Raw genomic sequence first — 12901 nt, forward strand, 5'->3', positions numbered from 1 at the left:
ATGGGGTGAAGTGGTTGGTAATGCATTTAGGGACGAGCATGCAGAAACTTGGATAGACCAAGCAATCCATCGTGAACCTAGCTTTGAACCTCAAGTGCAATATTTCTACCAATCTGGGTGATTAGGCACCTGTTAAATTTAAGGTGACCCACTTAAAAAGTTGAACATTTTTATTATGCAAATTGCCTCTTCAGAGAAAAAGAGGACTTGTACTCTATAGCGCCACCTATTGGAAGTAGCAATCCTACAAGTCACAATCAACCCTTTAACAAGTCGTGCAATATGACTTAGAATAAAATTTTTATCCTAACATTTTTATTATAAATCATGGACTAGATATGTACTACATTGTTTCTTTTATCACCGTATGTCATTATTCCTTCTATGCTCATACATTTCACAGTACCTTTAGCATTTACAGGGTATAGCAACTATATTAGTTATCATCCCAAATCACATTATCAGCGCCTAATCACTGACAACCAGGTCACCAGATAATGAAGCTCAATTTACATGTCCATGGTTGGAGCTGAGTTGTTTGAACCTGGTTTTCCCCACAGGTCACTAACACTGATTTATCAGTGATTTATCTGTTTGATATACTCTACATTACTCAATTCTTAGATGAAGAAAGATAATTTTGATGGGAAGAGTGCCTTTATCAGTCTTCATGAGGTATATAAAGAGGAGCTAACAGACGTACATTACTCACTGCTCTTCTCCTTCCCAGTCTCCAGTGGACCTTCTCTGCCGCTCCAACCTCACCATGGCCTTCTCTGGAAAATATGAAGTTGAATCCCAAGAGAACTATGAATCATTCATGAAACTTATCGGTGAGTCTTTTCATTCCATTTTCTGATGTAGAAATATTTTTAGAAACCTATATCTGTAAGAAAATTTAAGGGAAGGTGTTTGAAGAAGTTCAACACAGGAGGTCTTGGTGAGGCAAGACAAAATGGTCGGTCAACCTGGTCTTCAAGTTTATTGATGCCTCTTTAAATCCCTTAACAAAAGTTTAGTTTTGCTATTTTTCCCTACGATCGCTATTTTTAGTTAAATATAGGCAATACTATATTGATTTTTACAACTTTTCAACCAAAATTGACAATTTTGGCTTCATCTATACAACCCAAAGATTTGGATAAATACTGCTTTTGTCTAACCAAGTATTCTTTCTTCCTAGGCATCCCCGAAGCCCAAATTGAAAAGGGAAAGAGTTTTAAATATACCACCGAAGTAGTCCAAAATGGAAACGAGTTCACCTGGTCTCAGATCTACCCAGGACACACAACCACCAATAAGTTTGTTGTTGGCCAAGAATCCGACATGCAGACTATGGGCGGCAAGCAGTTTAAGGTAATGAATTGTTCACCAGCTAAACTCACTTATGTATTCTCATTGTACAGTTCTTTAATTTATAGGGACTTTATACAGTAGATGATGTTATGATGACTTTTTCTTATATATATATTTTCTGAGAACATACACAGAATTCTTGGCCAAGCCATAAAGTTATCAGCCCCATACTGAGCATGAACGCAAGAAGTGTCCATCAGCTCAACTTCCAAGTAGCTTCCATGCGTGAAACACGTTGAAACAGTAGAAGTGAAATTTTCACCTCTATTGGTCTTCTTAAAGAGTTGGAGAGATACTTATAAGGAGTTGAAGGAAAGCTCTGGAACTGAATTCTACTGCTTGTACCTTAATTAACTTTGTTTTAGAATATTTAGGTGACCTTGCTTGCAAAATAAGCCGATTATCCATTAGACCAGTGAATATACTGTATGTTATTGGAGCTATCAGGACCTTTAGTAGGATATTTTATGTCTATGGCCAGTTTAAAAGGGTTGACCAAACCAGATGACCCCTTTAAAGATACAGCCACCAGGGTCTTGGCTAATCTCCATGAATCCAATTTTATTTACACCATACAATCAGGTATATTGCATTGCACTTATTCTAATGAATGGACAACCAAGCATTACACCAATAGTTGTCTCCGTAAGTGATGACTAAGGAAAAATTGACTGTGTCTTCTGTCTTTTACTATTGAACATCCTGACCACCACCCATGTTGAGTTTCTTATTCTTTGTCTGCATTATTACTTTTTGTTATGTGACCTCATATATAACTGCATGTGACAGCAATGTAAGTTTATGTCCATATACTGTGAGGTCAGAAGTGCATGGTGAGATTTTAGTGTATGATGTTCCTGTGCATTGATATGCAGATGTCATTATCCCTGTACTGCTGACATCACTGTTTGTATAATTCCTGTGCTGTAACATCACCGAGTAGATTAACTCTGTACTTTGACATCACTGTGCTATAACTTTGTGTGTATTGCCCTAATATTGTGACATCACTGTGTGTATTGCCCTAATATTGTGATAGCACTGTGTGCATTATCCCAATATTGTGAAATCACTGTGTGCATTACAATAATATTGTGATATGACTGTGTGCATTACCGTAATATTGTAATATCATGGTGTGCATGTTCCTAATATTGTGACATCATGGTGAGCATTTCCCTAATATTGGGATATCACTGTGTGCATTATCCCAATATTGTGATATCATTGTGTGCATTTCCCTAATATTGTGATATCACTGTGTGCATTACCCAAATATTGTGATATCACTGTGTGCACTTCCCTAATATTGTGATATCACGGTGTGCACTTCCCTAATATTGTGATATCACTGTGTGCACTTCCCTAATATTGTGATATCACTGTGTGCACTTCCCTAATATTGTCATATGACTGTGTGCATTACCCAAATATTGTGATATCACTGTGTCCATTACCCTAATATTGTGATATCATGGTGTGCACTTCCCTAATATTGTGATATCACTGTGTGCATTACCATAATATTGTGATATGACTGTGTGCATTATCCTGATATTGTGATATCACGGTGTGCATTTCCCTAATATTGTGATATCACTGTGTGCATTACCCTAATATTGTGATATGACTGTGTAAATTATCCTGATATTGTGATCTCACGATGTGCATTTCCCTAATATTGTGATATCACTGTGTCCATTACCCTAATATTGTGATATCATGGTGTGTACTTCCCTAATATTGTGATATCACTGTGTGCATTACCATAATATTGTGATATGACTGTGTCCATTACCCTAATATTGTGATATCATGGTGTGCATTTCCCTAATATTGTGATATCACTGTGTGCATTACCCTAATATTGTGATATGACTGTGTAAATTATCCTGATATTGTGATCTCACGATGTGCATTTCCCTAATATTGTGATATCACTGTGTGCATTTCCCTAATATTGTGATATCACTGTGTGCATTACCCTAATATTGTGATATTACTGTGTGCATTACCCTAATCTTGTCATATCACTGTGTGCATTTAATGGCTTTTCACTACCTTAACGGTGCTATAAACCTTAAGTATCTCAGGAGTTGTTTCATCCCATCTCCCAATACACGAGCACACTCGTTTCCTTTGAAGGTAAATGTGTTTTCAAAGGAGAAAGGAGATTGAGCTGCTGCCAGACTCCTCCGGCATTGGTTTATCTCCCATGTTAACAAAAAGATCAGGCATTCATTTTCAATATGCTCCATCCTTCTCTCCTTCTCCATAGACACAGGGGGTTCGCATACACCTAGCATTATCATCTGGTCTCATCAAAATTGATGGGTTTGTCTAATGCGTATGGTACAACTTTCATTATTTTATTTTTTTAACTCTTTACAGACAACTGTGAAATGGGAAGGTGATAAGATAGCTGTGGATTTCCCTAATTACCATCACACTTCCGAGATTGCGGGTGGGAAGCTTGTTGAGGTAAGCTTCTTCTAAGTGAAAATAAAATAAGGTGAATAAGAAATATGCAAAATGTCATATAATATCCAGTGCCAAAACCACAATCCTGTTTTTTTTCCACTTCCTGTGGTCTTCAAGATCGCTGCGTTATCTCATTTTATTCTTTTAGGTTCTTTAGTATGTGGCCTAACTTTATGCTTTGATTGTGCATAGAGTATATTGTATCATAAGAGACAATTAGGAATTTTCAGAAATAAGATATATATATTGGTATGAGTGTTGACCCTCAGAACGAGTTAGTCTAGGTCTTGACCTCTAAGGGTCACATTTTCCATTTATGGGAATGGAACTTGTGGGTGGGTTCAGATGTGAACTCTGGGGCCTCACAGAGTGTCCATGTGCGTTCTACTACTTCCCCAATTCCCCAGTGGAACAGGCGGCCACGAGAGGTGGCGAGTTCTCCTTCAATGGAAGTCTTCAAACAGAGGCTGGACAGACATCTGTCTGAGATGGTTTAGTGAATCCTGCATTGAGCAGGGGGTTGGACACGATGACCCTGGAGGTCCCTCCAACTGTAACATTCTATGATTCCATGAGAACATTCTAGGATTCCATTTTGTCACTAATTTAACTATAACCCACAATGTTATGTGTATCGAGGGTTGTGTAACTTAAAGCGATTGAGCCCAATGCAAAATCTGTAACAGCCCTCCCCCTACTATCCGCCATTATAGCATTAGTGCCCAAGGTGTCAGATGAGTCAGTCTTTGTTCCCCATACCCTGTAGAGCCAATGTGAGACTTCTACCTCTGCACCCCATATAGGGAAGCCACTGTTGCCTTGTCACCATGCAGGTCCATAATCAATACTTATTTCTTAAAACACCCCAGTGAATAAACTTACTTAGCCCATAACCAAAGTGGAGAAAATAATTTATGTATAGGCTAACCCCAATCGCGGCTGCACAGTCAACACATACTGTAGAGCTCAGAATAGGAGCCACATATAGATTATCCCTCCAGTGACAGTAATAAAGAGCCTTGATTTATATGTCTGGAGTAGATAAATGATGCTTCAAAATAAACAAATGGAACACCATATCCAAGTACATTGCAACAAATCATTTCCAAGACTGAAATAAAACTTTTCAAAGTTAAGAGTAAAAATCTATTTAATTTTCTTGGAGAGTAGTACTCTTCTATGACCAGCAGGTGGCTCTGTTGTAACTCTTGCTTTAAGACATGAATAGCGTCACTTATTCTGCTATTCTTCTGTAAGTTTAGGGAAAGTAGAATAGAAAAAATATATATATTTTTTTAGAAAAGATAAAGAGCTGATTGTTTTCACTGTGACTTTACTATAATACTCATTTCCATGTTCCTCTAATCTACTTTTATTTTACAGACCTCAGTGAGCGGAGGAATCACCTTCAAGAGGATCAGTAAGAAAGTGGCATAAACTCAAGATTTCCACTTGCTCCTCCTATAGCTTTCAAATAATAAAGATGATTTGCATGAAAATTTGTCTATTTCCTTTTATTTCGGCATAAGTAAAAAGAAAAACAGCAACATAAATGAACTAGAGCATTTTTACTAATATAAAGTATTTGCCACAAACTTGTAGAGCTCAACTTGTTTCTACCACAAAGGGGCTATATATGTAGTGCGGATGTAGAAGAACACATTGAGCCTAGAGACTTATGGGACCCCAAAACTTTTCTGACATATTTTGGCACTGATTTTATAAATAGCCTAAGCTGTGACAGATTTCGCATTAGCACCAGGAGCTTTAAGAGTTTTTCCCATTTTTAGAAGTTATCACTAGGGATGAGTAGATCCGTAGAAGTTTGGGTTCTGGGATAGGACCCGAACTTTATTCCATAGTTCAGTTCGGGTACCAGAACCATACAGGAGCTTGAACCAGAACCTGAACACCATTGAAAACTACGAGGACCCGAATTCTCTCCCTCTCTCTCTCTGCAACGGACTTCCCCGTTACTCTGAACATTGCAACGGATTTCCGGAAGAAGTCCATGTTCAGCGTTTGGCACCCGACACTAACTGTCCAGTACGAACCCCGAACATATAAGTTCCGGTTCACTCATCTCTAGTTATCACTAATCCATGGGATAAGTGAAAACTTTCTGATCAGGAGGGATCCAATCGCTGGGGCCCTCACAGAACCGAAAAACAGGGCTTTGCTGTTCCCCATGTGAATGATGAGGTAGTAATATCTGCTCTTTCCAGTTTCTATGGGACAATGAATGAAGTAGCAGGGCACATTTCCGGCCATTGCTCCATTCAGATGAGGCTCTGTAGGATCAGTGAGGGTCCCAGCAATCGGCCCCCCAAGATCAGCAAGTTATCACCTATACCATAGATAGATGATAACTTCTAAAGATGGGAATAAACCTTTAAGTTATGCCTTTTTAAGGCAGTAATGTTATATAAAAAAGGCCAAACAAAACTTTTGGTAATACTCTACTATAGGGGTCTAGAACCTGTGGCTCTTCAGCTATTTGGAAACTTCAACCAATAATTATTTGCTTTACCCCCATGTATGAAAAAAAAATAGAATTCAGTATTCATTGTATGTAAATTACCCAAGAAGAGTCATGTGGGCGGTCTCAGACTCCTGAAGAGTCATGCAGTCCTGACCTGATTGATGACAAGCTCATATGGCACTTTTTTCTTGGACATCATCCAACAGTCATCTTCACCCTTAACAAGTCTTTGTTACATATCAAATAGATAGTTAGAGATAAATAGATAGATAATAGATAGATAGATAGACATAGATAATAGATAGATGATAGATAGATAATAGATATTAGATAGATAATAGATAGATAGATAATAGATGATAGATAGATAATAGATAGATAATAGATGATAGAAAGATAATAGATAGATGATAGCTAGCTAGATAATAGATAGATATGAGGATAGATAGATAGATAGATAGATAGATAGATAGATAGATAGATAGATAGATATTTTCATTCTTTCTCTACCTGCTTCTTCTTGTGTCTGAGGTTAATGACAGGTAATAAAAGATCAGACGGCCTGGTCATAGTTGAGTCTGCCTTTATATGACAGCTGATCTGCAGATTGCTGAACAAGATAAGAGAATAAAACCTGTATCCTAGATAAGAACATGTATTACGACATGTGTGATAATGGTAATTTCAGAAATCAGATAACATAAATTCAGGCTCAGGCAAAAGGTATATTTATTTTTTAGTTTGAAATGTGAATTAAGTAATGTCTATGATGCGCCCCTGGGCCTGCTGCGTCGCGCGGCATCGCGCGCACGGGGAAGCTTACCCGGATCCGGATCAGATGGGGGTAGTAGTCTCGTGGCGGTGACCCGATCCGTGCCCAGGGAGTCAAACTGAGTGGCAGCGTTTAGCAGTAGATGTTAGAAATGTTCGACTACGCCACCCGTTGATTGCGGCTATGAGGCCGCCGCTGCAGGGCAGACCGCTGAGGCCGGTGATATGGTTATGCAGCGTAGATGGTATAACCCCCAACGGGAGGGGTATGGCCTCAGGGCAGCAGATGAGGATGATAGTGGTAGTGATGGTGCAGCAAGGAAGCTCAGAGACGTGTGGTGCAGTTTCAAGGCTTTTACTCACAGGTGTTGCTCCGGTCACTTCGGCCAAGAGTGACCACCCGAGCCGTGCTGCGTCCACCAGGTGCGGGACTCGGCCAACTCCCAGGCAGTTCCGGAGCGTGGTCCTGAGCTCCCCTCTCTTCCTTCCTACTGGCCGTCCTCACCAGGGACCCACCTATGTCCGGCTCCCTCGGGCCTTTTGGTGGCGAAACCTTTCTCGGCTTCCCTGACCCTATGCGTGGTATGCCTTCCGGGTGGATATGGTGAGGGGTCGCGCCAAAGCTTATCCACGACCTCCGGTTCCTGGCTAAGGATGATTAGCCTCTGCCAGTTTGGGATCCGGTACCCTTTTCTGCCAACCCTTCACCCGTCTTAGTTCACTTGTGGGATCTCAGGGTTCCCTCTGCTTGCGTCTCTGGGCCTTTCACTGGGTCTTAGTTCTTCTTCCTCTTTCTCTGCGCTTCAGGCCTGGCCCTGGAGCTGGGCCCAGCCGGAGCCACAGTTCCCTGTCAGCCCTCTCTGGCTGAACTCTCCCTCAGCTTCTCCCCAGGCTCAACACTCTGTCTCAAGATGGTGCCCACCTCTTATACTCCCTCTGACACCCGAGCCCAGGTGACTAGCACCCAATGGGCTCCTTCCTATGCCCAGAGTCCCTCCCCTGACTGCTCCTACACTACTGGGATGTTCCTCCCCCCCTCCCACTCCAGCCAGGGACAGACGCTGTCGTACCTGCACATCTACCTAGTGGGAGTACCGTTGTTCTGTCCCCCGGAAATGGGATGAGTGTAGTGCATGTAGCTAACTGAGCTCAGTCCCACACTCCATCCTTACCCGGGAGTGGAATACCACACCTCTGGTTTGAGGTGCAATACCCCTGTAGCAGCCGAGTCCTCGGGGTGCTACATTCCCCCCTGGTAAATCACAGCACGTCCTCGGGCTGTAAAAGAATAAAACAAAACATACAAAATTTTTATTTTTTTTTTAAAATATACACTAACATGTAAAACATTATAAAAACATTATCGGAAGATATAACATTACAGGTAACTTTTTAGATTACTATCTTAGCAGCATAAACTTTTGATATAAAACTTTTCCATATAAAGCATTCTTGTTCCTCCGGCCACGGTGCAACTTGTGACCGGGTAAAGTGCAACAGTCACTAGTAGAAAAACAGTTCTTTATAAAACCAGAAGGGGGCGCTTTAGGAAGCGCAACTATTTACAGGGTATGGCCGCTCTCAGTCCTCGGCCAGTGGGGAATAGGGGAATGGCTGCTCACAGTCCTCAGCCTGGTAAGGGATAGGGGCACACAGGAAACAGTTCCTTTAAACAGTTCCACACTAGTCCCAACGGGGACCACACTCTGATTAGCAGCATGTCAAGTACCCTTACGGGTAACTATTTACAGTACTTTATTTGGGCTACTTCCCTTCAGTAGCGGTGTCTTCTCCTTGTCTCCTCCTGAGGATAGTCTTCAGACCCGTCCGGGTCCTCTTGATCTTCCTCCCACTGTAACTCCTCCTCAGTCAGCCGGTGCACGTGAAGGGCGTACGGTCCCTTGGCACACTGATGCCGGGTGAAGGTGACCACATCACCCGGATAGAGATCACGTCCGCGGTGCCCGTCCGGGCTGGTATGTTGTGCGAAAAGATCTGCGCCCAGGGGTGGCACTGTGGAGGTAGAGGGCGCCGTAGGGGCGGCAGCGCCCGGGGGTACTCGGCCTTGCGACCAAGCCGGGGGAATTCTGTTCTGTAATAGGGATGGCACCATTGAGGCAGAGGGCGCTGGAGGGGCAGCGGCGCCCGGGTTCACCAGGCCTTGCGACCAGGCCGGGGGCGCTTTGGAGGTAGAGGGCGCTGTTGGAGCAGCGGCGCCCTGGTTCACTAGGCCTTGCGACCAGGCCGGTGGCACTTCCTGTTTCGCCGCGCTCAGGGTCAAGGGGCGTGGCGCGGAAGGGGGTGTGACCGCGGCTCCTGCCGCTTGAGGCCTAGTTGGGAGCAGTGGCGGCGCGGCAACGGGCACGGTGAGTAGGACTTCGGGCTCTGCGACGGGGAGCTGGGGCAGGCTTACGGCTACTGGGCTCGGGGTAATGACGTCCCCATTACCTGCTTCCATCCTTGCAGCTCCCTCCGCGGCGTCGTCTCCGGCCTTCGTCCCTCCTGCACTATCCTCAGAGGCGGACATGCTCCTCGTTGCGGTTGGCTGTGGCAGTGAAGCTCTCCTCCGTATCCGACATCCTCCTCCCCCCTAGTGGACCGTGGCCTACCTTGCGCTGATCCTCTTCCGTAGGCCGCGGCTCCGCAGTGGATCGTCAGGGTTGAGGACCTTCCGTCGCGCTCCTGTGACGTCGGCGTCTGCTGGGCTCCTTCCAGGACCTTACGCAACGTCCTGACGTGAGGCGGGGCTTCAGTTCTCGCGCGCTTTCAGAGTCCACGCCCCTCTTCTTCCCGCGCGGCGTCTTCAAGATGGCGTCCAACGGCGGGAAAACTCCACGGATGGCGGGAAGAAGGCAGAAGATGGCGCCGGATGGCGGGAAAACTTCACGGATGGCGGGAAGAAGGCAGAAGATGGCGCCGGATGGCGGGAATCTTCACCACAGGTAAGTTTAACAGTCTTTTTCAGGCACGCAGTACCCGGTGGTTGCGGGCACGAGATCCTGCCGACTACGCCAAAGGTGACGCGCCCCTGGGCCTGCTGCGTCGCGCGGCATCGCGCGCACGGTGAAGCTTACCCGGATCCGGATCAGATGGGGGTAGTAGTCTCGTGGCGGTGACCCGATCCGTGCCCAGGGAGTCAAACTGAGTGGCAGCGTTTAGCAGTAGATGTTAGAAATGTTCGACTATGCCACCCGTTGATTGCGGCTATGAGGCCGCCGCTGCAGGGCAGACCGCTGAGGCCGGTGATATGGTTATGCAGCGTAGATGGTATAACCCCCAACGGGAGGGGTATGGCCTCAGGGCAGCAGATGAGGATGATAGTGGTAGTGATGGTGCAGCAAGGAAGCTCAGAGACGTGTGGTGCAGTTTCAAGGCTTTTACTCACAGGTGTTGCTCCGGTCACTTCGGCCAAGAGTGACCACCCGAGCCGTGCTGCGTCCACCAGGTGCGGGACTCGGCCAACTCCCAGGCAGTTCCGGAGCGTGGTCCTGAGCTCCCCTCTCTTCCTTCCTACTGGCCGTCCTCACCAATGACCCACCTATGTCCGGCTCCCTCGGGCCTTTTGGTGGCGAAACCTTTCTCGGCTTCCCTGACCCTATGCGTGGTATGCCTTCCGGGTTGATATGGTGAGGGGTCGCGCCAAAGCTTATCCACGACCTCCGGTTCCTGGCTAAGGATGATTAGCCTCTGCCAGTTTGGGATCCGGTACCCTTTTCTGCCAACCCTTCACCCGTCTTAGTTCACTTGTGGGATCTCAGGGTTCCCTCTGCTTGCGTCTCTGGGCCTTTCACTGGGTCTTAGTTCTTCTTCCTCTTTCTCTGCGCTTCAGGCCTGGCCCTGGAGCTGGGCCCAGCCGGAGCCACAGCTCCCTGTCAGCCCTCTCTGGCTGAACTCTCCCTCAGCTTCTCCCCAGGCTCAACACTCTGTCTCAAGATGGTGCCCACCTCTTATACTCCCTCTGACACCCGAGCCCAGGTGACTAGCACCCAATGGGCTCCTTCCTATGCCCAGAGTCCCTCCCCTGACTGCTCCTACACTACTGGGATGTTCCTCCCCCCCTCCCACTCCAGCCAGGGACAGACGCTGTCGTACCTGCACATCTACCTAGTGGGAGTACCGTTGTTCTGTCCCCCAGAAATGGGATGAGTGTAGTGCATGCAGCTAACTGAGCTCAGTCCCACACTCCATCCTTACCCGGGAGTGGAATACCACACCTCTGGTTTGAGGTGCAATACCCCTGTAGCAGCCGAGTCCTCGGGGTGCTACATCTACATTTGATTTGCTCTGCATCGTATCTTCATCCATTACTTTCCAGTATGGTGGACAATGGTGGACAACCTGGTACAATGGTGTAGGACCAGATATTGGTTTTAATAAGAACAGTGCAATACTTAGTTTTCTCTATGGTGCCACAGTGACTGTTGTAGAAATGAACACTTACTGCTAGGTTCTTCTATGGATTACTCTTTATCCATAGTTGGGACACCCTGTGAGCGGCTTATTTTCAGGCACTTTCTTAGGCTATGTGCCCACGTTGCGGACCTGAAGCATATTTTTTACGCTTCTCCCTGGCGGGAAAATCGCATGCGGATATTACATGCGGTTTTCCCGCCAGGTAGAAGCGTTTGTGAGGCGTCTTTGCATGCATTTCCGCATGCGGGTTATCAAGCACTTCTCCAAGCATCACTTGGAAAAGTGCTTGACAACTTGTTCAGAATGGTAAAAAATAAAAAAATAAACTTTATACTCACCTTCTGATGCATTCTCTGCCCCGTCCGGAGTCTTGAGCGGCTCACGCTGTTGTGTGCAGGACCTGCGGTGACGTCATTGAGTCATGTGGTGGGTCACATGACTCAATGACGTGGCAGGTCCTTCAGACAACAGCGCGACGGAGGGAAAACATCAGAAGATAAGTATAAACTTTATTTTATTCTTTTTTTTACAGGTTCTTTGGTACCCAGGTCTGGAGGAGAGTCTCCTCTCCTCCAGACTTGGGTACCATCCGCACATTGATTCCGCTGCGCTTCCGCAAAATTAATGAACATGCTGCGGATTTTTGACTGCAGCATATACGCTGCGTAAAAATCCGCAGCATGGGCATTGACATTGCGGAATGCCATTGGGGACCATGGGGTGCGGATCTACATGCGTTTTTCAAGCGTTTACGCTGCGGAAATTCCGCAGCATATACGCTTGAAAAATGCTACGTGGGCACACAGCCTTAGACTTCAGTCCTTAACTTTTGATACCTTCATAAGTGTGACCCAAACTACACAATAGGCACACAGAAAAAGCAAAATCTAGTGTGAACCCTTGAAAAGGGTTCTTCAATTTGGACAAATAATTAGCTGATAATTTTGACAAGAAGATGATCCAAAGTTTGGAACCCCCCAGTGATCAGCTCTAGTTGGTGGGGAACACTGACATTAAAGGCCAACAAACACATCAGACTAACCTCCGTCAAACCCTAGATGTTAGGGTAGATAAAAATTTGGCTTATTGGATCCCTTTGTTGTCAGTGGGATAAGCCACTGATGGTGGAGTCTGATAGTGGCTCTCTCGTAGAGAGCATAGGAGTGCCTTGCAAAGTATGGAGGAGTTAAGAGAGATAGTTGCCGGCCGAACGATCGGCCAAACCATCATTCGACTGACAGCTATCTATTGCTTTTTGAGTCCTTAAGGATAACATTTTCTTACGGCGCCACCACAGCAGAAGTTAAGTAATACATAAGATCATTCAAATTAATAGATTGTCTATGTAATTCAGGACAGGGTGGGTCCTCCAGAGCAAGAGACGCTCTTTGTAACCGC

At 45.3% G+C, this 12901-nt stretch overlaps 1 protein-coding gene and 1 long non-coding RNA gene across 2 annotated transcripts; one reads left to right on the plus strand and one right to left on the minus strand.

The window, feature by feature from the left end:
• Positions 1–673: 673 nt before the first annotated feature.
• On the plus strand, positions 674–5336 carry LOC141164529 (gastrotropin-like). The gene is made up of 4 exons (XM_073649889.1): positions 674–833; positions 1184–1356; positions 3748–3837; positions 5221–5336. The coding sequence occupies exons 1-4, from the start codon at positions 767–769 to the stop codon at positions 5272–5274; spliced, it is 384 nt and encodes a 127-aa protein (XP_073505990.1). The 5' UTR covers positions 674–766; the 3' UTR covers positions 5275–5336.
• Positions 716–6929, minus strand: LOC141164530 (uncharacterized). The gene is made up of 3 exons (XR_012250924.1): positions 6830–6929; positions 6419–6546; positions 716–886 (listed from the first exon to the last, which is right to left on the minus strand). It is a non-coding gene; the product is annotated as an uncharacterized lncRNA (long non-coding RNA).
• Positions 6930–12901: the final 5972 nt, after the last annotated feature.

Source organism: Phyllobates terribilis, unplaced genomic scaffold, assembly GCF_046119375.1.
Source record: "Phyllobates terribilis strain yellow unplaced genomic scaffold, ASM4611937v1 Scaffold_10__3_contigs__length_209671492, whole genome shotgun sequence".
Classification (NCBI taxonomy): domain Eukaryota; kingdom Metazoa; phylum Chordata; class Amphibia; order Anura; family Dendrobatidae; genus Phyllobates; species Phyllobates terribilis.